Here is a 27,884-nt window from a genome sequence, read left to right as displayed (position 1 = left end):
ACAAAACACTAGTTTGTGCCAGACACTGAGCCAAGAAAGGAGCCCAGCATGGTTCCTGCCCTCCTGGTGCTCCCTAGGATGGGGGGAAAATGTAATAAATAAATGAACAAGAGGATTTCTGACAGCGTTAAGTGTGATGAAGCAAAGACAAGGTGATGTGATCAGGAATGCGGGTACATTGGGACGTCTGGGTGACTCAGTTAAGCATCTGCCTTCCGCTCAGGTCATGATCCCGGGACCCTGGGATGGAGCCCAGGGCAGGCTCTGTGCTCAGCGGGAAGGCTGTTTCTCTCTCTCCCTCCACCACTACCCGCCCCTCCATTTGTGAGCTCGCGCGTGCGCTCTCTCTCTGTCAAATAAAATCTTTAAATTAAAAAAAGAACGAGGGGACACTGAGTCTGGCAAGGTGACAAGAAGGAATAGGTCAAGGGAGAGCCTGGGGGAAAGGCTTTCAAGCAATGGGAAGAGCGCCTGTAAAAGCCCCAGGTGTGAAAGAATTTTATGCCTAAGGACCAGCAGGGGAGCTCCTTGTGGCTGTCTGGTGGGTGTAGGCAGAGTGGTTTTAGATGGGCCTGGGGCCATAGTGAGGGGTATGGATTTTGTTCAGGGCCTAGGGAAGCCACTGGAGGCTTTAAGCATGAGAGTGACATCATCTGATTTATGCTTTTAAAAGATCACGCTGGCAGCTGTGTTCCTCCCTCTCACTCACCGCTGAATCCCCGGGCCCTAGAGCTGCCCGTAGTGAGTGATCAAAATAGGCCTTGAATGAATGCATGCCCCGGACTTCCTGTGTGACCTGGAGGTACTCACTTCTCTCTCTGGACCTTAGTTTCCTCACCCGAGGGACAGTCGGTGGGAATTTCACGCCAGAGTGGGTGGGCGGGACTTGGATTTAGGTTTCCCGCCTCCCCAAGCGGCCCCGATATCCGAGCCCTCCACTAGAGGAGATGGACTGGGGGGGTCATCCCTTCGGGAGACCCTAAGCGACGTGTGGCGGCCCCACCCCGGCCTGGACCGCGGTCTGAAGGATGCTGCAGCCCCGGGGGCGGGACCCGCAGGCGATCGCCGGCGCCTCCCGCGCGGATTGGGTGCAGCCGTGACCGGCACCGCGCTATTGGTCGGTCCGGAAGCAGGGGCGGGGACTGACTCCTGCAGCGCGGCGACCGGGACGCGGCCGGAGCCCGGGAAGCTGCTGCGGGGCGATGGCCGCACCGAGCCCGGGGCCCCACGAGGTAGGTGCGGACCCAAGAGAGGACAGAAAAGGAAAGGGTTGGGGGACAGGACCCAGGCCTCCGTTCCCCGTGCAGCGCGGACACACCCCCATCCAAGCCCTGGAGGGGTCCGGCACTGGGCGGGGACCAGGACACGCCCCACACGGGGCCGCAGGTATGGAGGGGGAAGTCTGGCGGGTGTCCCCAGAGAACTTCCTCGGTTTTCTCATCGCGGGGGAAAAAGCTCCTCCTTCATAGGGCTGTTAGCAAGTCAAGCTCTCGGCCAGTGCTGGGCACATGGTGGGTGCCCACTACTAATGGGTCAGCGGCTGTGAGCTCAGCTTCGTGCTGACCCTCCGCTCAGCCGGGAGGAACTCCGCATAGACGAGTGGAAGAAATGACCGAGTCCCTGGCGTCACAGCTCCGACTCTCAAGGGTTCCTGTGCCTGGAGCAAATATCAAACTGTCACCACGAAGGAGTTACTAGAGTTGTCATTTTACAGATGAGAAAAGGAGATGCAGAAAGGTTAGGTGACTTACCTAAGATCATACAGCTGATGAGAGACAGGTTCGGCTGCAGAAAGCATTCTCTACCTACTGATAATAATTCTCTCCTGGGTGCTGATTGCACGCCAGGCACTGGGTGGCCCATCACAACACCCAGTGAGGTGGGGGTAGCAGCGTTATCCCTGTTTGACAACAGAGGAAACTGAGGCAGAGAGCGATAATAGGAGGGCTCACACGTACTGGGAGTGGGACTCAAACCTGAGTCTTTCCCCTCTGGGATGCTTCCGTGTGCTCATTTCTCCTTGTGCCTTCTGCCACCAGGTCCTGGCCCCCTCCCCAGAGGCTGGATGCAGAGCAGCCACCTCGACGTCTGGCCGCCGTGGCCTCCTCTGGCGCCTCCGAGACAAGCAGGCTCGCCGCGGCCTGTTTGAGATTGGCCCCGGGCATGAGCTGCACCAGCTGACGTGCATGATGCAAGCAGGGCTGTGGGCTGCCACCCAGGTCTCCATGGATCACCCGCCCACCGTGAGTGGCCCATCTGTGTCCCCCGCCTCCCCGGTACTGAGGGCAAGACCACTCAGGGGCCAGGTCCTGCCCATACTGCAGGGTCGGGGATCAGAGAGGGCTATACGAGGAGGAAATCAGGGGCTCAGTTCAGGGGGAGAGGGACATGCTGGGGTGGGGGCTGAGACCAGGAAGCCACAAAGTGCAGTCTGTACTGGGGATGTGAGGAACCCCTTGACCCAGGTGGTTGTTGTGTGACTCTAGATGGTCCTCTGCTTCTTTGGGCCTCAGTGCCCCCATCTGTATAATGGGTGTGGGGGGGTATTGTACTCCATGGTCTCTGATGCCCTCCTGGCTTTGCTAGGGTGCATGGCTGAGAAAGGACCCCACCCCCATCCCGCCAGCCTGGCCCATCCTCCCGCAGCTCAGGGCTGGGGCCAGGCTGGCTCAGCAGAAAGGGTCACCCAACTGCAGTCTCAGCAGCTGGACAGGCCAGGGCGAGCATGTGTGTTGTTTGTGTGTGTGCACACGTGTGCACAGCATGACCGCATCCCACAGGCCAAGTCCTGGCACAGGGACCTAGAGGTCCAAGAAAAGTGTAGGAGCCTGGGCGGGGTGGGGGGGGGGAGGAAGGGGGACAGTCTTCTAAATTTCATCACCTGACTGACAATCTCCCATGGCTCCCCAGTACTCAGCACGGCCTCAGGATCCTGCTGGCTCCAGTTCAAGAGCCAACTGTCCAGCTGCATTCACACTCCCTCCCTCCCTTAATTATTTCAACCACTTGAGCTCTCCTGCCCTTCCGGTGACCACCAATGCTGTTCCCCCTGCTGTGAACATCATGCTCCTCCTCTCCACCCCCTTTCAGATTTCAGCTTAGAGGTCACCTCCCCTGGGAAGCCTTCTCTGATCCTGCCCTTCTCACACTGAATCAGGCAGGTCCCTTGGTTTTAAGGCCATCCCCTTTCACTGGGATGGCTTCACTTGGCCAATAGGTACTTCTGGGTGAATGGATGAAGCCCTGAGTTCTAGTCTCTGTTTGCTGGAGCAATCACATTGAGGGAAGGGGGTGAGGCCAGGGGCAGGACTCTTGGAGATCCTGGAGCTGGCAGTGTGGGGCTAAGACTTGACCTGAGCCCCTCCACCCCTCCCTGTAGGGACCGCCTACTGAGGAGGATTTCTCCGAGGTCCTGACCCAGGTCCACGAGGTAAGAAGCCCAAGACTGCCACATGGGGAGGGGTGTGTACTGGTCTTCCTTCTCTGTCGTCCTCAGTTTCCCCATCCGTGCAGTGGGTGGGCTGGCTTGCCTCAGGGCTTTGCAGGAAGAGTGTGGTTACCCTGATCCTCCCACACCAGGGCCTACTGCACACACCTAGGCCCCCGTGGACACTGCTGGGGCTGCTCTTCCTCCCCTACAGGGCTTCGAGCTGGGCACCCTGGCTGGCCCCGCCTTCGCCTGGCTGCGCCACTCCCTAGGCCTGGCCGAGGAGGACTATCAGGCAGCCCTAGGCCCCGGCGGCCCCTACCTGCAGTTCCTCAGCACCTCCAAGAGCAAGGCCAGCTTCTTCCTGTCGTGAGCCGGCAGCAGGGGTGGGGAAGGGGCGGGAGTGGCGTCCCTGGGTGGAGGCAACGGGAATGGGGAGGAAAGAAACGGAATGGCCAGGTCAGGGACAGTCAGGGCCAGATAGAGGTCAGGTGGAGGAGAGTGAGGGCGGGAGGTGACCGGGGCGAGGTGAGGGCTGGCGGGAAGGCCTCAAGCCCATGCAGGGGGAGACAGATCCGCACTCGGGCAGAGGGCCCAACGGGGCCGCTCCAGCCCTGCCTGACCGGTGACCTCTTTCTCCACCCTCCAGCCACGACCAGCGCTTCTTCCTGAAGACCCAGCGGCGTCGGGAGGTGCGGGCGCTGCTCGCCCACCTGCCCCGCTACGTGCAGCATCTGCAGAGGCACCCGCACTCGCTCCTTGCCCGGTTGCTGGGTACGGCTGGCCGGGGGCCGGGGATTGCGGGGCGGAGGAAGTGGGGGTGGGGGAGCGCAGAAGACCGAGAGCGAGCTGGGGAGGGGGTTAAGGAGTGGGGCGGCTCCCAGGATGGGGGGCGTTGGGGACCCGAGCGGGAGCCTGGGCGGGCGGGTCCGGCGGCGGGTCGCGTTCCATGGGGGGCGTGTCCTGGACGTGGGTGGAGAGGAAAGGCGGGCTCGGTGGGCGCGGGCCGAGCCCTGGGGCGGGGCCTCCCGAAGGGGGCGGGGTTGGATCGCCCAGTCCCGCGGCGGGAGGGCAAATGGGTGGGGTCGCGCCTGAGGACAGCGCCTCTCTGGGGCTGCCTAGAGCCCGGGGCCAGTCGGGGCATCCACCCAAGCTAGGGCAGAGGTCCGGGGGCGCAGCCTGGAGGGGCGGGCTCGGGAGACGCGGGACCTCGAGGAGGAGGCGTGGCCTGGAGTTGGGCCTAGGGCGGAATGGACCCGGGTTGTCGAGTTGGGGGCCCCTCACCTGGCGCCCTCTCCCCTTCCAGGAGTGCACAGTCTGCGGGTGGCTCGGGGAAAGAAGGTGGGTGAGGCCGAGGCGAGGGGGCCGGGCCAGAGGGGGCGGCTGGAGGGTGAGAGCCTGTCGTCCCTCACTCCCTACCCCCGTCCCCAGGAATTCTTCATCATCATGCTGAGCGTCTTCTACCCCGCCGGCCGCATCTCCGAGAGGCGAGTCCCCTCACAGGGCCCCCGGCCCCACGCGGGATGTGCCACCTGAAGCACCCATTCTCGCTAGCCGATGCGCAGCTGGGGCCCGGGGAGAAGATGGGAGGCACATCCCCGAGATCTCCCAGGGGATCGGAGACAGGGATAGGCACGACCAGTGTCCCTTGAGCACTCGGGGAGTCTGCATTCATTGCCTTCTTTATTCCTAGAACAACTCCGAGGGGTAGGGGTGGTTATCATCCCCGTTTTATAGATGAGAAGCTGAGGAGGGGGAGGGCCACACCGCTACTACGTGAGGAGCAGAGATTGAAACCCTCTGCCTCCTCCAAGGACTTCCCACAAGCCCTTCTGGGGCTGCAGTCTAGGCTTGGACCCCCTGTCGGGGACACTTCCAGGGATGACAAGGTGCAGAGAGACAGGCACAGGCAGGGATAAAGCCTGGACTGGGCTTCCAAAAGCCCGAGTTCAAATCCCAGCTCTGCCCTATACTTACTGTGTGGTCTTGGGCAAGTCAAAGAAGCTCTCTGAGCCTTTTTCTCCATCTCTGACATGGGGACAATAATGGAATGGCCTGTGATGAGGGTTCAAACATCCACCCAGCGGAAGCTCTTGTTTCTTGGTTCCCCCTGTGTGTCAGTCTGTCTGATGCTGAATTCTGTCGCCCCCTTTCTGTCACTCCCCGCTCACAGGTATGACATAAAGGGCTGTGAGGTGAGCCGATGGGTGGAGCCAGCCCCCGACAGTAGCCCCCTTGTCCTGGTGCTGAAGGACCTCAACTTTCAAGGCAAGACCATCGACCTGGGTGAGCCATGGAGACAGTCTGTGCCTGCTTTTCCTCCATTCAGGGTCAAGTGAGAAGGGTGTCCCCGGCCCTGCCCTCTGCCTGAGTCATTTAGAGCCGGGATTCTAGAGTCAGGCGGAGCAGGGTTCAAATCCTGCCTCCATGCCTTATGAGCTAGGCAACCAGGGCAAATCGTGGAGGGGTTTCCTCATCTGTGAAATGGGACGGTTAATGACACCTGCCCTCTTGGGTCAGAGATGTGTGGAGCCCTCAGCACCTTGCCTGACACACGAGGAGCACTCAGGTGGGGGCACTGATGCTCCGGCAGGGCCCCAGCGGAGCTGGCTCCTCCAGCAGATGGAACTGGACACCGCCTTCCTCCGGGAGCTCAACGTGCTTGATTACAGTCTCCTGATGGCCTTCCAGCGTCTCCACGAGGATGAGAGGGGCCCGGGCAGCAGCCTCCTCTTCCGCACAGTCAGGTGGGCCCCCCCTGCAGGGGCGAGAGCAAGAATGAGGTGATGAGAGCGGGAGAGAGATGGGTGATGAGGTGGGGGGACAGCACAAAGGCTCAGAGACTGGAAAGTGCATGCGTGTGTGTGAGTGTGTGTGTGTGGAGAGGGAAGAGTAGAGGGCTGGAGAAGCCTGGTTGGCAAGGTTGGTGGGCATGTGTGGACTGCACAGGACTGAGCCGGGGAGATCCAGCTGGACAAGGGCTTCAGTGCTGGTGTAAAGAATCTGCCCACTTTCCTGAAGGGGATGTGGAGCCACTGAAGGTTTCACAGCAGTTTTCAGACCTATTTAATTTCTACTTTAGAAAGAGCCCTTGCCCTTTATTAATAAAATGAAAGGTTTTATTTATTTATTTGAGAGAGAAAGAGCACAAGCAGGGGGAGGGGCCGTGGAAGGTGGAGAAACAGACCCCCTGCTGAGCGTGGGCTCTGTCTCAGGACCCTGAGATCATGACCTGAACTGCAGTCAGATGCTTAACCGGCTGAGCCACCCAGGCACCCAACAAAGCCCTTGACCTTTAAACCAGTCTTTCCACTTCTAGGACCCTAAGGTCATCACCATTGGTGCCACCATCATGTTGTCCCCTGCTTTGTAGTGTATCTGTTGCTCTCTGCATGCTGACCACGAACCTCATTAAGGTGGGCTCATTCCCATTTTAGAGATGTGAAAACTGAGGCTCAGAGAGGGTAAGTGAGGTGGCAGAATGGCTTCTGAGGATTCATGTTAGTATTTGGTTAGTTACTTGGATTTCCGTCCTCCAAGGCTGAACAGAATAAAGTAGGGGTTAAGGAAGGCACATTAAGGAAAGAAGCCCAACCATCTGGTGGGTGGAAAAGTGAAAAGTGACATCCTCTCATCCAGCCCCGCCAACCCACCCTTTGGAGATGGGTGAGGCGTCGGCAGAATCCAGGTTATTGGCTCCCCACATATTGGCTGGACACATCCTGACCAGAGGGTGGAATTCCTGCCTTGGGTCACAGACATGATCTCCTCCCCGCCGCCCCCCAAGGTCTGACTATCCAAGCTAGGTCAGCTTCTCCCTTGCCCTGTCTATCCCCAGCTGATGCTTAGATTTCGGTCATCTTTCAGCCGGTAAACCCCAGTTCGCTTATAATGGCTGTTGTCATATTGAAATATGCTGGCTGCTAAGTGGCCACTGCCCCAGCCCCACCCCTACCAGTTCCCAGCCCCTCTTTCAGGATAAGCTTTCGCCTCCCCCATCCCACCCCCATCCCCAACGCCGCCCAGCAAAGAGCATCCGTGTTTTGCCCAGGCACTCAGACCACTGGGTTCTGATTGGTCGATGTCTGGGCAGGGCTTGTCTCTCATTGGCTTATTTGTCTCAGCGACACTTTCCCAACTCCCCTCCACCTCCCAGAGGACAAAATTAGGGAATTGAACCTGCTTCTGGCTGGGACTGGGGCCCAGCTAAAGGCGGCTTCCAATTTGGGATACATTTAGAAGGCAAACCGCCCCCCCCCGCCCCCACATACACCATCTATAAACTGGGGCTGGACTTTGTCCACACGGTTTCAGCTCTGCCGCCCTGAAACCTCCAGGGTTGGACGACCCCAAACAGAAGTTTAGGAAACACCCCAATACCATACTTAGCCAAAGTCATGTGGTAGGTAAGTGAGGAGCCAGTGTCTGTGTGACCCAAAAGTCCTAGAGCGCCACCACCCAATAGAAATGCAATTCGAGGGGTGGCGGTGGGGGTGGGGGGGCCCAGTCGGTTAGGTGGCTGGCTGCCTTTTGCTGCGATCCTGATCTTGGCATCCTGGGATGGAGCCCTGCGGGGGCGGGGGGGGGGGCCCGCGGGCTCCCTGCTCAGTGGGGAGTCTGCTTCTCCTTTCCCTCCGTGCACTCTCTCTCTCTCAAAAAATTTAATTTAAAAAGAAAGAAATGTAATGTGAGTCACACATGTGGTTTTAAATTTTCTTTAGAAATTTAGCCTCTTTAGAAAAGTGAACAGAAACAGGTAAAGATAATTTTAAAAATATATTTGTTATTCAACACACCCCCAATTTTTATCATTTCGTCATCAAATCAATATAAACCTTTATGAGGTGTTTTACACTCTTTTTCTCATCCTGTCTTGGGAATTCAGCATGTATTTCACACTTACCAGCGCACCTCAGTTGGGACTGGCCACATTTAAAGGCTTCGTGGCCGCATGTGGCTAGTGGCTACGGAATGAACAACTCTAGTCCATCGTCTACACTTTACTCAGCCTCCCAGTTTATCTGACGTCACAGGCCTGGCACACAGGAGTTGTGAGAATGAACGGAGGAAGAGTGGGGTCAGCGCAGAATGCTGTCTGGGCGCCCCGTGGCTACGCTTGCGGGAATCCCTGGGCTGGGGCCCCCTGGAGGAGGCAGTAGCCTCACCCTCCTGTCGGCCGCCAGGTCTGTGCGAGGGGTACAGAGCCCGGAGGAGCCGGGATCCCAGAACCGCCGGCTGCTGCCTGACTCCCCCAACGCCTTACACATCCTGGACGGGCCGGAGCAACGCTATTTCCTGGGCCTCGTGGATCTCGCCACGGTCTATGGGCTCCGCAAGAGGCTGGAGCACCTATGGAAGACGCTGCGCTACCCGGGCCGGACCTTCTCTACCGTCAGCCCCGCTCGCTACGCCCGTCGCCTCTGCCAGTGGGTGGAGGCACATACCGAGTGACCCGCGCTCGCGGCGCTCCGCATCTGGACAATGGGCGCATGCCGGGAACCAGCGTTGGGTTCCCCTCGCCTGCCGTTCCGCCTTTGGCCTCCAGAGGGCAGCATCCCCTAACGAATACCATGACAACAAGCCTCATTTGGTGACGATGCCGTGTTGGCCTTGTGCCAGGGACTCTCCTACGTTAGCTCATTTAACCCTCAAAAAAAAAAAAAAAAAAAAAAGCGATTATTCTCTTTTTACAGACCATGAAATGGAGGCTCAGGGGGTGAAGGGACTGAGCAAGATCATTCAGCAATAAATGCTGGAACCAGGACTCGACTCTGCCTTTTGGACTCAGGAGCCTGTATTCTTACCCACCAGCTCCCTCAGCCCTGGCCTCGTGCTTTGGGGAAGGGGGGAAGGCTGAAGGCTCCAGCCAAGCGCCTTTGTCGTCCAGATGGGGAAACTGAGGCCCAGAGACTTTGAGGGGCTTGCCATTGGGTAAGTTGAAAGACCTGCCCAAGCACTCAGCCCTCCTTACCTACTGCCCACTGGTCTCCCTTTGGGGTGGTCCCCCTCGCTCCTGCACAAGGGATGCAGGTGGGCGAAGGGGGAGGATTGAGGGGCCGGCATCTCTACAAGACACTGTGTTGAGGCCGACCACTGAACTTGAGTAAGCTCTTCCCTATACCGGGAGTCATTTTTCTCATCTGTGAAATGGGAGTAGGGGTCAGACCAAGGGTATGGCAGCATGGAAATTAGCAGGAGCAAAGAAACTCAGTATGTGCATAGCCTCTGATCATTCCTTCTCCTTCCTCCAGGAAACTCCAGCCTGGCCTCTGACCCTGGTCCAATCCCACCATACCCAAGTAGGCCTTTCCTCTAGAGCAGCTCTGGGGCCTGGGTGTCTGTGACCAGGACAAGGTGCTAAACCTCTCTGTGCCTCAGTGGTCTAATCTGTACAACTGGAAGGATGAAAATGGACTTAATTAACTCATTAAATATTTATTGAGCTCCTATCATGTGACAGGCCCTCTCCTGGATGATGGGGACCTGGCGGTGGGGCAAAATTCGCAGATATTCTACTGTCACAGAGCCTGGGGAGAGACAGCGGCAGAAGCAGCCTGATGTGACCCAGCCTCATGAAGGAGCCTGGGGGCACTATGCTGAGGGAAGGGGCCTCCCCCTAATAATTGGATGGAGGTGGGGCTCTACCTTCTTGACTGAGACCAGAAGAGTCAGATGCAGCCCTGGGAGGGTCCCAGGCCAAGGGCATGGCAAAGGTCTGGAGTGACAGAGAGCCTGATACTTGAGAGAAAGAAACATTTCACTGTGGCTGGAGTTCGGAGTAGGAGGGACAATATGGTGGGGGGGGGGGATGTTGTGCATCAAGAGCTGACCCCCAGGACTGGAACTGGATCTTGGGAGAGCCCTTCAGCGAATACCAAACATTGCCAGTCCATTAGCCTTCAGAGAAAATGAGGCAAAATGGAGGGTGGGGAGGGAGCAGGCAGGGAAAGTTAATGCCGCACCGGAGTGTGGGCTCCTGGAATATGTGTACAATTGACCTCACCCCTCGTGGTCTGGGTGACCTTGGTTGATTATTCAAGCTCTCCAAACTGGCCCAAGTCACAGAGAATTTCTTGTTTTGGCTCAGCAGGAAGTTGACACATAGAGGCCATCAGTCAGGAGGTGGGTGCGTTGAGGAAGCTCAGTAGCGGTAGGGCTGCACGGCAGGAAACGGGGTTTGGCCATACGTGGGCCCAGGGTCTGGACCTGGCAGGACTGAGTCAGAGCCTGAGAGTCCTGCCCTCACAGATAAGGATGGCTCAGCCCCTCACCTACCTGGGGTCTCTGGCAAGGGGCTGAGCCAGAACTTGAGGCTGGAGGGGAGTGTGACTTATCCAAGGTCTCATGGGGGCCCAGGATTCCTGGTTCTCCTCACTTGGTCATTCAAAAGACATTATCTAGCCTCTAGTGTGTGCTGGGTGTTGTGCAGCTGCTGGAAGTGCCTGAGACCATGACTAGCTGAGAGTCTAGTGGGTGTGTGGTCCAGTTAGTACACAGGATGATTTCAGACTGTGACTGGTACTATGAAAAAGACCAATAAGGTGGGAGTTAGAGGGATGGGCATGTAGTGTCACATAGAGTGCTTGGTATGGGCCTTTCTGAAGAGGTGATATTTGAGCTGAATGACAGGAAGGAGCTGGCTATGTGAGTAGAGCAAACATCAAGTGCAAAGGTCCTGAGGTAGGGATGAGCTCAATGTGATTGGGGATCAGAAGCATGCCCAGGGTAGGTAGAAGGTGGTTAAGAAGACAGAAGTTCCCACCGTACAGGGCCTTGTATGTCAGGGTAAAGAGAGTGCTCTTTTGCCATAACCAAACTGAAGAGCTTTATCTGAGCCTGCGGAACTTCCCACTGGCAGTTCTACTGTGGATGTGTGATCCTCGTCTGCTCTGCAAGTCCAGAACATTTGGGCATGTCCTTGTCTCCATGTGACCCTAACAAGGAGAGAGTTGCCTCTTTGGGGAAAGAATGGTCACTTCACCAGCCATTGTGGGTGATGAATGACTCCTTAGGGAATTTCTCACCATTGTCCCCTTAAGGTTGGGGCTACAAGGAGAGACACTTGAAGGATGATGACTTGGGGTGGATGCAGGAGGACTCTGGCTTTGGGGACCCACTGTGCGCCTGGCCTTGAGTGAACAGGAGACTACAGAGAGAGATTGAACTTGGACCACTACCTTCTAGCTGTTCCCAGGCTGCGGGGGAGGTACAAGGTGGGCCTGTACTCAAAGGAAGCTCAAGGGCAGGGCTGCCATAGAGTGTCACTTTCCCCCATAGGACAGGAAGAGGCATGGCAGACTTGGCTTTGCACTGGAGCAGAATAGGTAGCCTTGGGAAGTTGCTTATCTGGGTGCAGATACCCAAACACGGGTACCTTGGCATTGTGCCCACACTAGAGGCTCTGAGAAAAAGGCAAATGGAGTTTGAACTGGGGTCGGAGCAGAAACCTAGCCTGGATCCCAGAGGAAGGTCCTGCAGAGGAGGGTGTGATGGAGGTAGTAGGATGAGCTTTCTGGCCCATAGAGCATTTTATAAAAAACACTTTAGATGAGAAGCATGCCCTCCACTTCTCCGCAGGCGCACTCCTCCGTATGGCCCTATATCTGTTCTTTCAACCCTTTCCAGCCCCTGAAAGGCACTTGAGTTTGAACTTCCCAGGGGACCCCATCTGAGCCTTCAAATGGGATACATTTCAGCATCTGCAGGGGTGTAAGACTGAGTTGGTTGGAATTTGGAGGACACTTTGGGAAGGGGGAGGTGAAGAGGTGAAAGTATGTGGCAGTGAGATAGCTCAGAGTTGGAATCTTTTTTTTTAATTTCTTAAAAATATTTAATTTATTTATTTGACAGACAGAGATTACAAGTAGGCAGAGAGGCAGGTGGGGGGTGCGGGGGCGGGGGTGTGTGGGCAGAAGCGGGCTTCCTGCTGAACAGAGAGCCCGATGTGGGACTCAATCCCAGGACCCTGGGATCATGACCTGAGCCGAAGGCAGCGGCTTAACCACTGAGCCCCCCAGGTGCCCCTCAGGGTTGGAATCCTAACTGTACCACAGCTTCCCTGCTCTACCTCACTGGCAGGAGCTGCCTTAATCCTCACTTCATAGGGGAGAAAAACTGAGGCTCAGGTGGCTAGGGTCGCCAGAGAAAATAGAGAATGCCCAGTTACACTGGAATGTCAGATTTTAAATATAATTATGCACTGTTTATCTGAAATTCCAGTATAACTGAGCGTCCCGTATTTTACCGGCTAACTCTGGGAATCCTTCAAGCTTGAAACCCAGGGCAGCCTGACCCCAAGGCCCTGTTTAATTTTCCCACCCATCTCCCAGTTTCACAAACGGAGAAACTCGAGTCCGGACCGCTGGGTAGCCACCGCGCGCCAGTTCCCACACTCCCTAGGTCTTTCCTCTGCGCGCCGCCCACCCGACCCCCGAGAGCAGCTCGGGAGAAACGTGGGAGGGCGAGAAAAAGGGGGGGGGAGAAGCGCGCCCTCGGACTCCGCCCCCGGCCCCCAGGCCCCGCCCCTATCCGGAGGCCCCGCGGCCAGCCACGCACTTCCCTCCCCCGCAGCGGAGGCGGTGCTCGTAGGTCCCGCCCCCGTCTCCCGGGACCCGCCCCCAGCGCTCCAGTCTCCTCCCGGTCCTCGCAGACCCCGCCCCCGCTGCCGGCGGCTCTCGTTCGGTTTCCATCCTCCAGAAGCCGCGGCCGCGGTGCCGCCTCCGCCCCAGGGCTCCGGCTTCCCGCCCGGACCGCCCGGTTTGCGGGCCATGGAGCTCCGAGCAGCGGATCGAGAGCAGCCGGAGCGCCCCAGCCCGTCTGCCTGGTTAGCGCCTGGCCGGGGGAGGGGGCGTTGGAATCTGGGAGAGGGGTGGAAATATCCCGCCCCAGGCCTCTCGGTCCATCCCTCTTGTAGTGAGGTAGGAGGGATGGGGCGGCAGTCGGGGCTCCTGGCTCCCGGTTCTAACTGACCCGGACTCGACGAGTGACCTTGAGCCGAGAGCTCCCCCTCCCTGCCTCTCCTTCCCCGTCCGCACAATGGGGATTGGGTTGGTGGGATGTTTCCCCGAAGGTCACTCGATTCCAGCTCCTTTACGATGCGGACCGCGCTGTCCGGTGTTTGGGGTCTTTAAGGAGTTTGATTCCTGGAAGTCATCTGCCTTGACCCTGGCCCATCCCCGCCGCTGCCTCAGTTTCCCTGCGGCGTTTCCTCAGAGGCCCAGGACCCAGCTCTGAGTTTCTGGATCTCGGCAGGTGCCTGGCCCCCATCCCTTCCCAGCGCGAGCCCTGGAGACGGCAGCCCCCTGACTGCTGAGCGGCGGCAGCAGCATGAAGGCCCCGGTGAGTGGTGTAAGGAGGAAGGCTCTGGGGAACTTCCGGCACAGCAGCCTCCTAACCTCTCCCACCCCAGAACTGACTCACTTCTGACCCACTGCTCCTGAGCTGAGTGAGAAGGGCAGACGGGTCTCAAAGCCCTGCTGATCTGGTCTGGCAGGCGGTGAGGCTTCAGGCAAGTGGTGTTCCCTCTCTGGTTTCAGGGCCTTGCCGGTCTCCCCTGTGACATGGACATAATAGTACTAACTCCTGTAAGCGCCCCGGAGGGCAGCTTCCCAGGCGAGGCAGCGACCTGGGAGGGGATAGCTGCTCTTGACTTTATTCAGGAACCCCTGGTTGAGGAAGAGGGCCCTGGATGTTGGGGGGAGTCCGCCACGACTGCCCGAATTCGGGTGTCTGGGTCCCTTGTGGGCAAGAGGACCAGGTGCCAGGCAGAGCCTGAGGCCTCAGGGGCTGAACCCCCTCCCCCGCACAGCTGGCCACGGAGAGATTTATTTTTAGAAGCTGATGTGGCTTGTGGGTAGAAAAGGGTGGGCCTCTGGTAGAGGATATGCCTTGGGGGGGGACCCTGGGGGCTGCTTTCCCCCCTCTGGTTTTCAGAGCACCAACAGCTGCTGGGGGGATTCTGAGGGGGGAGAGCTGGGCCTTGGGCAGGCTGGGAGAATTTTAGAGCCCAGAGAGACACAGATGGTGATCAGGGTGGCCCAGCACAGGAGGGCAGTCCCAGGTCGTGCCCTCTTTCCTCTGGCCCCTCCTTGAAGGCTGGGTCACTGAGTCTGCCAGCAGGGCCAACTGGCCCGGAGGGCTTCCTGGTTCAGGTGGCCTCTGGCACATGGTTTTTGGAGGTGGGAGCCTCCTCTGTGGCCCAGCTTTCAATTATTGAAACCATTCTTCGAGTGACACTTCCCTCACTTCCTGGGCCGCTGACCCAGATTGAGATCATCAGCCAGGGGGCCGGTCACTGAGCAGCTGGGGGAGGGGGTAGAGGGTGGGCACACAGGCAGCCTGGGTCCCGGGTCTGAAGGAGGACGGTTGCCCTTCTGAGGGGCCGCTCTCCTGTCTTGGGGACCGCTTTACGGTACACAGAGCGTTTTTACCACAGTCCTTACCGGACATACTGCAAGTGTTGTGGGCCCCAGTATTTCAGAAGCAGAAACAGGCCCAGAGGAGTGGAGAGCCGTACCCAAGGCTGCCCAGTGCACCGAGGCTTCCGGTTACGAGCATGGGCTCTGCAGCCTGGATTTAAGGCCCCGTCCTGTTGCTGTCCTTCTGTGCGGCCTTGAGTACCCCGGATTTCTTGTCTAGGATATGGGGATAATAAGAGGTCTTGTCTCCATGGCCTGAGCCTGGCAGCCCAGAGGAAGCCCTGGTTAACCGAGACTGTGGGCTGTGCTAATGTTCTGGAAGCTACTGAGCTGGGGTTTGGACCCATGAGGCTGGGGTGCAGCCCCAGCCCAGCAGAGGCTTCTAGGATTCCCCAGGGACCCCTGCCCACAACCCGTGACTCCTGTCTCCCCAGGGCCGGCTCCTGCTCGTCATTCTGTGCTCACTGGGTTTCTCTGCTGCCTACGTCCTATTATGCTGCTGGGCCTGCCTGCCCTTCTGCCTGGCCTCCTGCCTGGCCCCCCAGCCCTCCACCAACTCCAGGCCCACTGTGCCGGGGCCCTTACACTTCAGCGGATACAGCAGCGTGCCAGATGGGAAGGTGAGCTGGCCGGGCACCGTGTGGCGACAGGGTTGGCCCCGGCTGCCAGGGTGCTCCCAAGTGTCTGGGTGTGAGAACCAGGCTTATGCCAGGCCAGCCTGGACCCCAGGCTTGGCTCCTGTGCTCACCAGCTGTGTGACATTCAGCAGTCAGTTCTCCTCTGTGGGCCCCAAGGTCTAAGAGGCAATGGTTTTTTTGTTTTTGTTTTTGTTTTAAATTCAACATATTATTACCTGGCTGCTCTCAGCTGGGTGATAGAGGTTAAAAAAAAAAAAAATAGTGAACCAGTAGCTGGCCATCAGGAGCTCTTAGTCTCGGTGGGGGAGACAGACGCTATGCCATCATGGTGATCTGTGCGTTGTTTGTGTATCTTTAGAATTAATTGTGCATACACACAATCCATTCGCATAGCAGGTATGTGTTTGGGTGTGCCCTGCCTTGTGCTGATGGCTGCTGCTGGGATAGAGACGGCAGAGAAAAGTCATGTCAACCCCAGAGCTCTCCCAGTCATAGGGGGACGGGGACCCTGGTTCTTGGGGTGATGACCCACCTTCCCATGCTTGCTCTGCCAGGCGTGGTTTGGAGTACTTTACCCCCTCGCCCTGATTTCAGTGCCCCCCCCCCTTCCCATGGTAGCATTCGCAAAGGTGTCCCATGCTGATACCAACACAGAAAGCTCCCAGTTCTGAGTCTGATGGCTCTCTGAGAGCACATCAGAGGGAGGCATGTTCAGGGACCCTGGCTTGGAGAAGACATATCTGGGGTCTTAATTTCTCTGAGCCTTGGTTGCCTCCTCATCAGTAAGAGAACATCTTGTAGTTCTACCTCTATAGAGTTGCTGTGCGGATTCAATTGTGGGGTCCATGGACTGTGTTTGCAACAGGTGCTGGGTAAATATTTGATCAAGAGACAAAACCACTGGGGGTTTGGCCAGATGGAACCAGTGGTGGGGTGGGCCAGATGGGTGCTGTCCCGGGGGGCAATGAATATTTTAGACACTCCAGAGCTCATGGGGATGTGGGCTCAGAGTAGCCAGATCCTCTGGGTTTCTTTTATTTATTTATTTACTTATTTAAAGATTAGAGAGAGAGCACACAAGCAGGGAGATGGGCAGAAAGAGAGGGAGAAGCAGGCTCCCCGCTGGGCAGAGAGCTGGATGTGGGACTCGATCCCAGAACGCTGGGATCATGACCTGAGCTGAAGACAGACACTTAACCCACTGAGCCATCCAGGTGTCCCTCCTCTGGGTTTCTCAAGAGAAGCCAGAAATCCGGGTTTGGGGTATCAAAAATGGACTGGTTGTAATTAAATATTTTAAAGAGCTGGACTGATTGCAATTAAGTATTTTAAAGACCTTTTAAAGACTTTGAAGACCTTGTGGGACAAGCAGAATATTTCCTGGGGTTGGGGGTGACCTCAGATCTGAACAGAACCCCTGTTGTCAGGACAGGCTCAGACTGCAGGCAGAATAAAGAAGTCTTGTTCTGTATTTTGGGGGCTTGGAAAATGGACCTGTGGGTTCCTAAATCGACATTATGTTAGATATAAAATGTCCCAGAGTGCGATACAGGCCACTGTAAACCCCTGTACCCCCAGGAAGACACGAAGACATAGAGTAAGGAGTGAGTCCTTTTCTGGGAGTCCTGACCTCTGACCCCCAGGGAACATTTGCAGGCATGTTGGCTCAGCTTCTGCTTTTCAAGAGATAATGAGATAGTGTTTGAGAGACTGTGCTCTGGGTCAGTGCTGATCACTCTCCAGGCCTTTTTTTTTTTTTTTTTTCTTCAAGATCTGAGCTGAGATCAAGAGTCAGATGCTTAACTGACTGAGCCAACCAGGCGCTCCTCTCCAGGCATTTTGAATGGAGTCCTCACCACCTGGCGAAGTAGATAATATTTTCATCCCTATTTGACAGATGAGGAAATAGAGGCTCCAAGAGACAGAGGAAGTGGTCGAGCCAGGATTCAGGCTCGGAACCGGAAGTTCTCAGTGTTGCTGTGGCCCTAAAGACCGCTTTTACTTATGAACCGGGCATAATGTGAGTGAGGCTCGGGTAGAGGAGGGAGAGGTCCAACCGTGACTGTGAAGAGCTGAGGTTCATGTTTACTTAACAAACATGCGTATGATACCCAGGCTGTGCCAGGCATTGCTGTAAGTGCTTTATAAATATTTGCTCTTGTAACTGTAATAAGGAACCCATGATGGAGGGCCTGATAGGGCCTCCGCCGTCGGGAAAGGGAACATAAGTGTGGCTGATGAGGAAGCATGGGGCTCTGGACACAGTCTCAGCCCTGCCCCTGGCTATCCATAGGACCGTAGGAAAGTCTCCCCACCTGCCCAATCTCAAATTCCTCATCTGCAAAATGGCTCGATGCTATACTCGGAGCTGATGCAGGGGTCAGGCAAAGTCAGAGGCTGTCACTGGATGGAGGACCAGGGCCTTGGACGCCGTGTCCTCATGCCTTTCTCTTCCCTCTCTGCCTCCCCCCACAGCCGCTGGTCCGAGACCCGTGCCGCAGCTGCGCCGTGGTGTCCAGCTCCGGCCAGATGCTGGGCTCCGGCCTGGGCGCCGAGATCGACAGCGCTGAGTGCGTCCTGCGCATGAACCAGGCGCCCACTGTGGGCTTTGAGGCAGACGTGGGCCGGCGCAGCACCCTGCGCGTGGTCTCGCACACGAGCGTGCCTCTGCTGCTGCGCAACTATTCACACTACTTCCAGCACGCTCGAGACACGCTCTACGTGGTGTGGGGACAGGGCAGGCACATGGATCGGGCGCTGGGCGGCCGCACCTACCGCACGCTGCTGCAGCTCACCGAGATGTACCCGGGCCTGCAGGTGTACACCTTCACCGAGCGCATGATGGCCTACTGCGACCAGGTCTTCCAGGACGAGACGGGCAAGAATCGGTGAGCCTGGGGCTGGCCCGGTGAGCCTGGCGCTGGCCTGCCAGGGGGTGGGGGGCCTCCCTGCTGGCGGGGGCGGGGCGGGGGGCATGACTTCTCTACTGGGTTCTTGTCCATGAGGGTCTGCTCCGTCAGGCACTGGGGGAGGGTCAGCTGTGTTGGAGGCAGATGTGCTCCTGCCCCTGATGGGGGACAGAAGCAGGACTGTCATTCATTGAATTAGCACATAGATGAAAAGTCCCCAGGGGTGGTGAGGGCTCTTTGGCTTTGCAAGGACAAGATTGGGGAGCATTGCCACATGGGAGAATGTCGGGGAGCTCTTCCTCCTGGAGGGGATACTCCCTGAGATCTGGATTGGTCTCTGAAGTCCCTGCCAGATAAAATAACAGTTAACAGTAGTAACAGCCCTCTGTGTGCACTAGGCACTGAGTTAAGGACTCTGCATGCAAGACCTCATTTTATCCCACACTCAGAAGAGCACGCTGATTCCCGCCTGCCTCCTCCGCACACTGGCTCCGCACCCCCACCCCCACCCCAACTCAGGAAATACAGCTGCCAGCCTCTGGTTTCCAAGCCAGAAGCTTGGGCTTTGCACCTGACTCCTTTCATTGCATCACCTGACACATACCGTGGGCTCTTGACTCTCCTTTTGTGCCACAGGTGCCACCTTGACTTAAGTCACCATTCCTCCCCCCACCCCCCACCCTTGTAGCACCCACTCGCTGCTGCCTCTCTGGCCTCCTGTTGTCTGAGCACCAGCGGCCCCCAGTGAATTCATCCCATTGGTGGCCTGCCCTCAACCTGACAGCAGATTTACTTTCATGTCCTCCCCTCCCCTGGCCTTCAGGTCTCCTATGGTCTGGCCCCTGCCTGTCTATGATATCATCTCCCCTCACTCAGCCTGCCTTGGCCATCTGGGCTTCCTCAGAAGGAGGCCTTGCACATGCTGTTCCCTCTGTCTAGAATGTTCTTCCTCCATATCTCCCTATGACTGACTCTTTGGTATTCAGATCTGGATGGGATGTCACCTCCTCAAAGAAGCCCTCCTTGACCACCCCGCCTGAAGGCGTACCTCCCTGCCCAACATTCTTTGTCCCCTTCCTTTGTCTCCTTGTCTTCTTCACAGTTCTGCCCCCTCCCCTGTGAATGTTAGCACTGGCTATGGCAGGTTCCTGGCCAGCACAGGGCCTGGGAGGTATGGAGTTTGAGTGAGCCACCCCATAAGCCCCTCTGTCGGGGTGGAGGTGAGTGGCCCTCGGCTAGGAGAGCAACAGCGCTGGTGTATTGAGAGGGTGGAGGCCTGGGCTGCCCACACAGCCCCTTGCTCCCAGGTGGGTGTGGGGGAATGTGGGAGGTGCTGAGCAGACAGTGTTCCCTCCCCATAGTTATCTATAATTCTCCCCATTTCACAGATGGGTCAGGGAGACCCAGAGAGGTTTGGGGGCAAACCTGATACTGTAGAGCAGATTCAGGGTTTGAATTGGAGACCATCTGGCTCCAGACGACCATCTTTTTTTTCTTTTTAAGATTTTATTTATTCACTTGAGAGAGAGAGAGAGAGGGAGAGAGCACGGACAGCGGGGGAGACAGAGGGAGAGGGGGAAGCAGACTCCCCGCTGAGCTGGGAGCCCGGTGCGGGGCTCGATCCCAGGACCTGGAGCTCAGGACCTGAGCTGAAGGCAGACGCTCAACCATCTGAGCCACCCAGGCGCCTCTCCAGACAACTGTCTTGCTCACTTTCAGCCACTGTGCTCTATGGCCTCCCACCATCTCCCTAAGCTTGATCCCTTAGATGCGCAGAGGTTGTGACCAGGGTCCCCCCACCATCATCTGGGGCTTTGCTCCAGTCCTGTGTGGGTGGTAAGGGGCTGAACAGGCCTGGGGTTGCATCCAACTCTACCTGTTGCCTGCTGCTCCTCTCGGGCTGGCTCTGTCCCCTCCCCAGTCTCCCCCTGCGTCCCCTCTGTGGGGGTCAAGGTGGGGGCCCTTGACTGGGAGGGTAGTGAGCTCTGTGTCCTGAGAGAGCTGAGGTGGGGTCTGTCCCACAGCCCCTTGCTCCAGCTTGAGTCAGGGAAGCGGCCGGGCTGACCGTTCTCCTTCCTCCCAGGAGGCAGTCGGGCTCCTTTCTCAGCACCGGCTGGTTCACCATGATCCTCGCCCTGGAGCTGTGTGAGGAGATCGTGGTCTATGGAATGGTCAGCGACAGCTACTGCAGGTCAGGCCGCCTAGGTCCTGGGCGGGAGGAAAGCCCGGGACGGGGAGGACCATGGGCACCGCCCCTGTTATCCTGGCTCAGCCTGGGGGACCTCGGAACTGAGGGGTGCAGGGTGTGGGGGCTCCCCAGTGAGCGGCCAAGACTCAGACACCCCTTGGGCCCGGTGTCTGGCAGGAAGGAGCCCAGCTTCATGATGGGTCTCTGTGACTTTGGGCCAGACACGCCACCTCCCAGGGCCTCCATTACCTCACGTGTAAAAGAAAATAATCACACCTTCCCCAGAAGGTGGAAGAAGATTTAGAGAGAGAGTAGTCTACCAAAGTGCTTAGAACAGCATCGTCAGGCGCCAGCTGATACGCACGTCTGGGATAGATCACATCTGACCTGTCACCATCAGTACGGTGATGCTCCCGCATTACCGTGAGTGACACGTGTGGAGTGTGCCAGTGGGGTCCCTGATCTTTATCTTCCGTTCTCTTTGGAGGGTGCTTGATGAGCCCGTGGGTGAGATGACAGGAGCCCGTGTGCCCTCTGCCATGAGCCCTGCAGTTTGCAGTCTTGATCTTTTTTTTTTTTTTTAAGATTTTATTTATTTATTTGATATACAGAGAGAGATCACAAGTAGGCAGAGAGGCAGGCAGAGAGAGAGGAGGGGAAGCAGGCTCCCCGCTGAGCAGAGAGCCCGATGCGGGGCTTGATCCCAGGACCCTGAGACCATGACCTGAGCTGAAGGCAGAGGCTTAACCCTCAGAGCCACCCAGGCGCCCCATGCAGTCTTGATCTTGTTGGACCTGTGGGCTCTCGTGCCCATGTCCATTTTATAGATGGGTTATTTATGCTCGGAGTGTCCGCCTCTGGCCCAGCGTCAGCCAGCTTGCCAGAGGCAGATCTGGGGTCGAACTCTGGCCTTTGGGATCCGTGGGCTGCCCCACTCCTCCCCCGTCTGTGCTGGTCTTCCCCGGGGTGGGCGTGGGGCTCCGTGGGAGTACCCAGTGAGGCGGGGCCGGGGTAGGCGGCAGCAGGTGGTCGGAGGTGGGCGAGTTCCGTACCCCACGCCTGTCCCTCTTCCCCGCCCGCAGGGAGGAGAGCCACCCCTCGGTGCCTTACCACTACTTTGAGAAGGGCCGGCTGGACGAGTGTCAGATGTACCTGGCACATGAACGGGCGCCCCGCAGCGCCCACCGCTTCATCACCGAGAAGGCCGTGTTCTCCCGCTGGGCCAAGAAGAGGCCCATCGTGTTCGCCCACCCATCGTGGAGGACCCAGTAGCCGTGTCACCTGGCCGGCCGCCACGCCTTCACCGGGCCTTTGTTCCACATGCCACCAAAAACATTTAATTTATGGATCCTGTCTCATGCCTTGTGGACCTAAGGTCCCTTCTTGTCCTACCCTGGGGACACTTGGAGCCCTTTTTAGGGCTCCAGACTTGATGGGGGAGAAGAGGAGGAATCTGGCGAACTTTGTGCCCTCCTCCGCACCCCACTCCCTGAGTCATCCAAATCTTCATTTTGGGTTCATCCCTTCTCTGGGTCTGTCCAGTGGCCTTTGCCCTGGGGCCGATGGCCCCCGCCACTCACCAGCATTGTGATCTTGGATCCTGCAACAGCTCTGTCCCTCTTCACTCTCCCCCTCCACTTGCCTTTGGTGCCACACTTCCCAGGCTGGTTGTCCTGGTCAGGGCAGCCCAGAGCTTGGGGTTCATTGGGCAAAGGGGCCTTTGAACTGTGACTGCCAGGGCCACCTCTGGAGTGTACGGGTAAACGTATGTTTTCTGGAAGCCTGTCTAAAGTGTGGTCATGTGTCTGGGGGTGGGGATTAGGGCTCCTCTCTCTGCCACAGTCCCGTAACCTGTTGACGCAAGGGCAGGATGAGTCCTCGGGCCCCTTCCCAGGCCCACAGCTGGCTGGGCTCCTGGCTGTTTAATCTGCCCCCGTGTTTCTTCCCCGGGAGCCTACCTGCTTCCCCACCAGGCCAGGAGCTCTGGTCGCCTGGCTGTACTGGGCTCAGGGAATGCCCCAACTTAGAGGCTTCCAGGGGACCCCTTGTCCTGCATCAGTGGGAGGAGAGCCTAGGGCCTGGGAGGAAATGACTCAGGGTGGGACGGAAATTGCTCCACCCAATGTCGTCTCCCTGCTCCGTGGGTTAAATTCCAAGGATCTTACCAGCAAAATTCCCTATTAACTCTGGAGTTGATCACACGGCAGGAGAGGGAGGCAGAGGGCAGGCCGCTGGCTTTCCCTCTCTCGGCTTTAGTTTTGTCATCTAGAAGGTGGGAGAAGCAGATCCACCAGTAAACCTTTAGCAAATGCCAGTGAGCAAGGGTCTGCCGCCACCCTGGGAGGAGGAGGGTGGTGTTAGCCCATTTTACAGAGAAGGAGAAGCCACTGGCTGAGCCAGGATACAACTAGCCAGGCCTAGTGCCTGGGCCCTGCACTAAGGGGCTGGGAAGAGACCCCAGAGGTCTTTACTACCTCTCCCTCCCTCCTTCCCTCCCTCCCTCCTTCCTTCATCTGAGATCAGGAGACTAAAGGAGAACCAGGACCCCAGGACCTTGGGTTCTCGGAATGGAGTCCTGGGGTTCTAGCTCCCTGCCCCAGGGTTTGGGGCCTGCTTTATGGGCCTATAACCTGGACAGCTGTTCAGAGTCCTATGCTTAGCATAATGCTTTGCTATTGTCAACTTGAAATTCTTACTATGTTTTTTAGGAAGGGGTTGCAGATTTTCACTTTGCACTGGACCCCCACAAATCACGGGGCCAGTCGTGCCAGGGAGTCTGGGTGACCCAGCACCCTTCCCCTCCTGCCCCCAGCCTTCTCCAGAGAGGCTGGAGACCTGGCACCTGGCCCACAGCCCTGCCTTTTGTGCCCTGCCTCCCCCCTCCCCAGTGCCAGGCAGGCCCAGAAGCCTCTGCAGGCGTGGGAGGAGGGAGGAGAGCCCCGAGCTGGGAAGTAGGGAGGAGCAGGCTGCTGGCCACACCCCAGCTGCTGGCCTGGCAGGAGCCCGTGTCTGGGCGCAGGTACTGGGCAGAGGTAAGGTGGGATGTAACCTGGCAGGCAGAGGGTTGGGAGGGGAGATCCTAGGCTCAGAGGGACGGCTCTAGAACAGAGACCTGACCTCGCTGGGGCTCCTGCTGTGGAATGCTGACAAATTAGTGCCTTTCTCCAGGCCTCAGCTTCCTCATCTATAAAAGGTATTAAAAGTAGTCCCTACTGGGGTGCCTGGCGCGCTCGGTTGGTAGAGCATGTGGCTCTTGATCTCAGGGTCATGAGTTCAAGCCCCAGGTAGGCATGGAACCTCCTTAAAAAAAAGAGGGAAAAAAAGTAGTCCCTCCCCATGGGATTATATGAATTCAGAGAGATGGCCCCAGGGCTGGCACTTGATAGGTGGGACCCATCATTTTCAAAGGGATCTCCGTAGCTAACCCAGCCCCTGCCCTTGGCAGGGACAGAGGCGCTACAAGACCTCTCAGCCCCATCAGCTGCCTCCCTGCCCACGGCCTCGTCCTCCGTCTCCAAGGACCAGAGACGGTTCTGATAGGATTTGAACTCACCCCCCTCCCAAGGGGTTGCCGCCTCCTCCTGCTCCGTCCCCCCAGGAGATGCTGGCTCAGCCCCTGGGCCCAGTGCACAGAGGAACCTCTGTCCTGGTCCTGCCCCCGGGTGGGATGTTTTTTGCTGGGTTGGCCTAAATAATGTGTCTTTCTGGGATGGTGACTTGGCAGGAATACTCCATCGGTTACTTTCTCCGGGCCAAGGAGGGTGACCCCTGGCTGCTCCGGTGACTGGCTCCGGGCCTGCTGAAGGCTCTCTGAGGCAGCCCCTTCTCGGCCACTGGAGTTCCAGCAGCTTCCGAGAGGTGAGCTGGGGGCAGGAGCTTCCTCCCACCTCCGAGGGGTGTGGTGGGGCTGGGGCACCGTGGTGCACAGCCCCTCTTTGGGGCCCTGTTTTCCTGTCTACAGCCCTGCCCCTTTGTCCCCTTAGCAGGCCTGCTGGGGACTCATCTATTTCATCCTGAGGTCAGAGGAGAGACTAGGTGAGTCTCACAGCCTGGAAGTGTCGTCAGGGGTCTGTTCTCAGAAGGAACTTGGGGCCAGGCCAGGAACTCACACTCAAACCTCATCTAGGCGGACGAAGAGAAGATGACAGGTTCTCCTGGACACTGGTGGGGTCACCAGGCCCACCTGACCACTCCAGCCTGCCGTTTAGAACCAGCTGCTCCCTGGTTCCAGACCCGTCGCCCAGGTCTCGGGAACACGGGCTTATGGAGAGCTCCTGTGTGCAGGTCCATACCCGCTGGGGACTCTCACTGGCCTCTCCTCCAGAGGCCCTTCCCTTGGGCTCCTTCTCTGTCTGGAGGGAAAGAGGCTCCAGCTTTCAGGCTTGGCTCCCACACTGGCTCTGCCCAGGAGGTCGTAGGGAGACGGGGGCAGGTGTGGACCCCTCTGCGGGCCTTGGTTTTAGTCCATGTAATTTGGGAGCTTCGGTGGTGGGTGAGGAGGTCCTGGCGGGCTCTTCCCAGGGCAAAGATTGCTAAGGGTTAAGAAGGGAGGGTGGTCACACTCAGGACGCCCACTCTGGGACAGGAAGGCCTGACGCAGAGGCCACCTCTGCCTGACCATGGACGGGCAGCCCTGTGGGGAGGACCTGCCCCGGGCAGGGTTCAGGGTAGCTCCAGCCCTGGCCAGCCATCCATGAAAGTCCTGCTGTGGGCGTGAGGCAGGCCCGGGGCTTCGGGGGCAGAACGGCTGGTGGTTATTCAGTAGACAAGCGTGGGGGAATCCCAGCCTGGGCATCTGCCCACACACCCCGAGCCTCACTTTCTCCCTGTGGAGCGTAGCGCCCATCTCATAGGTTATTTTAATTCGGGGAGGTCTGTCTGCAAAGTGCTTAGCACAGGAGAAAGCACCCGACAGGCCAGAGCTGTTCTCCTTACCCTGGTGATTACTGACACGGTTGTTCTTGTTCTTGGGGCCCAGGGAAGGGAAGCTGACCCTGAAGCGGAGCCTCCTGGAGTCAGTCTGGGCCCAGAGACATGGCAGGCCTGAGGGGGGAGCTCCAGGTCCGGATTTGGTCCAGGAGCTGGGTTGTTGCACTCTTGATTTCCGGAGTCCTTGTCATGGGCCTGGGGCAGGAAGCCGAGCTGGGGACAGGACGCCCCCGCCCCTGGTACAGCCTCCAATCTGCGGGGTGACTTCAGGCAAGGGGCTGCTCTTCTCTGAACCCCCAACATCAGGCTTCCCACTGGACAGCCCTGTTCCCTACCCTGTGGTTTTCTGTCCCGGGGCTGCCAGGGCGAGGTTTGGTGGCTGAAGTGGGGTGAGGCTCAGGAAGCACATAGAGGTGGACAGCAGGGGGGGGCAAGATTCCTTGAATCCACCTTTGGCTCTCCCCACTGAGCCCCCCTGCCCAGTAGGGGTATCTCCACAGCCTAGAAGACGGACCTTGGGTCCTCCCTCCACCCCACTTTTGTTTTAATGGAACACAAAGTAGTATTAACTTAACAAATGACTCCATCGTGAACAGCCTGGAACTTAACAAAGCAAAAAGTGAAGGTAACACCTACCCCTCCTGCCCCGTATCTATTCTCCAGGGGAAACTCCTGCCAGTAGTCCAGTATGGATTCTTCCAGACCTTTTGTGTGCATTTACAAATCTACAGGCATAGATAGTTGTATTTTTTAAAGAAATTGTGTTATAGATGCAGTTTTTTTTGTAAGTTAAAAACTCAGTTTTTAAGTATAAAAACATTGTGTAACCACTATCTTAAAATTTCTGTAAAATACAGTTAAGCACCCACCCCCAAAACACAAAAAATCAAAAGCAGCCCATAATTTTATCATTCCAGAAATGACCACTTAAAAAAAAAAAAGATTTTATTTACTTATTTGTCAGAATGAAAGAGAGAAAGCACAAGCAGGGAGAGTGAGAAGCAGGCTCCCGGATGAGGGACTTCATCCCAGGACTGTGGGATTATGACCTGAGCTGAAGGCAGACACTTAACAGACTGAGCCACCCAGGCATCCCCGGAAATAACCACTCTTAACACTTTAATCACTGATAGGCAGAAGGTATCTCCATATTTTCATTTGATTTATCTCCTCTTTTATTTTTTGAATACTGTGATACATACAAATGATGTCATCAATCATACTCGTAAGTTATAAAACATAATATAAAAACTCGTAAGTTAAACCCATGTTCCACTGAAAGACCAGAGAGGTACTAGAACTGCATGGCCCTGTGTTTCCTCCTCTCCCCTCCCGTGAGTCCCTGCCACCCCTACGGAGACAGCTATGTTCTAAGTTAAACCTGTCCCTGGTTGTGAGGGGTGCCATCTATATGCTCAAACAACATAGCATGTAGTTTTATTTGTCTCTGGACTGGTCTTTTTCACCACTCATGTTTCTAAAATCCATGTCATTGTAGCTCATTCATTTTTCCCTGCTGTGCAATATCCCACTTGGGCATCCAGATTAGGAAACAAATCCATTCTCCTGTTGACGGATATATGGGCTGTTTCCGGTTTTGTGTTATATCTAGCTCTGCTACTCCCAACTTTGTTGTGCACGTGGCAAGAATTTCTCCAGGATACATATCCAGGAGCGGAAAGCATATTTTTACAATTTCCTTTTCCAGAATGATTAACTTCTTTCACTTGATTTCTTCGCTTGAACAGCCTGTAAATATCCTGGACATTTCTTCCTGGCGGTGGTGCATAGTGCTTCTGCATCCTTCATTCTAGCTGGGCTGTGCCTTTGTGTGTTTGACTAAGTCCCCGTCAGGGCTACTATCACATAAAACGATGTCACGAATACCCCGATAACTCTAAGAAGTAACATAACATTTTTAATCCTGACGACACCCCCATGAGGTTGTTCTTCCTATTTTCCAGAGGCAGAGGAAGGGTAAATGATGTGCAAGCCTGAACAGCTAACAGGGCACAGCTAGATTTGAATCCAAGGGAGGACCCCCGAGTTCACCCACGGTGGCTAGTGGATACAAGGCTCTGGAGGCCCCGGGTAGGGGAGCCCAGGGAGAAACTCGACTGATTCCAAGCGCAATGTGCCCCAGGACTCAGTTTCCCCATCCAGGTCCTGGCGGCAATAAAGAGAATAGAAGCGGCTCCGATTCACACTGAAGGGCTCCAGAAGGCTGTTATGTGTGGGGGGGGGGGTGGGGGGTGGGGGGGTGGTTTATTGCCACTACCGGGTGCCCATAGGAGCAAGGGAGGCGCTAGTGCGGTCCCGGCCTGGGGTCGCCCGCCCCTCACCCTTCCCTGCCAGCGCCGCCCTGGGGCGGAGCCA

The 27,884-nt window shown here is 57.0% G+C and overlaps 2 protein-coding genes across 7 annotated transcripts; both read left to right on the top strand.

The window, feature by feature from the left end:
- Positions 1 to 1,028: 1,028 nt before the first annotated feature.
- PIP5KL1 (phosphatidylinositol-4-phosphate 5-kinase like 1) lies at positions 1,029 to 9,190 on the top strand. Of its 4 annotated transcripts, XM_080820305.1 has the most exons (10): positions 1,029 to 1,232; positions 2,040 to 2,243; positions 3,380 to 3,430; positions 3,642 to 3,796; positions 4,077 to 4,201; positions 4,734 to 4,768; positions 4,859 to 4,914; positions 5,601 to 5,713; positions 6,021 to 6,174; positions 8,611 to 9,190. In XM_080820305.1, the coding sequence occupies exons 1-10, from the start codon at positions 1,203 to 1,205 to the stop codon at positions 8,876 to 8,878; spliced, it is 1,191 nt and encodes a 396-aa protein (XP_080676431.1). In that variant the 5' UTR covers positions 1,029 to 1,202; the 3' UTR covers positions 8,879 to 9,190. The 4 variants fall into 4 exon arrangements, with proteins under 4 accessions (XP_080676431.1, XP_080676434.1, XP_080676432.1 ...); XM_080820308.1 differs by lacking the exons at positions 1,029 to 1,232; positions 2,040 to 2,243; positions 3,380 to 3,430 and having other exon boundaries at positions 3,678 to 3,813; XM_080820306.1 differs by lacking the exons at positions 1,029 to 1,232; positions 2,040 to 2,243; positions 3,380 to 3,430; positions 4,734 to 4,768 and having other exon boundaries at positions 3,686 to 3,796.
- ST6GALNAC4 (ST6 N-acetylgalactosaminide alpha-2,6-sialyltransferase 4) lies at positions 9,119 to 22,367 on the top strand. Of its 3 annotated transcripts, none has more exons than XM_080820310.1 (6): positions 9,119 to 9,358; positions 13,679 to 13,765; positions 15,279 to 15,464; positions 17,958 to 18,370; positions 20,475 to 20,582; positions 21,662 to 22,367. In XM_080820310.1, exons 2-6 carry the CDS (start codon positions 13,754 to 13,756, stop codon positions 21,849 to 21,851), a joined length of 909 nt encoding a protein of 302 aa, XP_080676436.1. In that variant the 5' UTR covers positions 9,119 to 9,358; positions 13,679 to 13,753; the 3' UTR covers positions 21,852 to 22,367. The 3 variants fall into 3 exon arrangements, with proteins under 3 accessions (XP_080676436.1, XP_080676435.1, XP_080676437.1); XM_080820309.1 differs by lacking the exon at positions 9,119 to 9,358 and adding an exon at positions 13,088 to 13,250; XM_080820311.1 differs by lacking the exons at positions 9,119 to 9,358; positions 13,679 to 13,765; positions 15,279 to 15,464 and adding an exon at positions 17,371 to 17,502.
- Positions 22,368 to 27,884: the final 5,517 nt, after the last annotated feature.

This window comes from Martes martes (assembly GCF_963455335.1).
Source record: "Martes martes genome assembly, chromosome: 12".
Lineage (NCBI taxonomy): Eukaryota > Metazoa > Chordata > Mammalia > Carnivora > Mustelidae > Martes > Martes martes.
The sequence above is the reverse complement of the archived record's forward strand: the minus strand, read 5'-3'. Positions and strand labels throughout refer to the sequence as shown.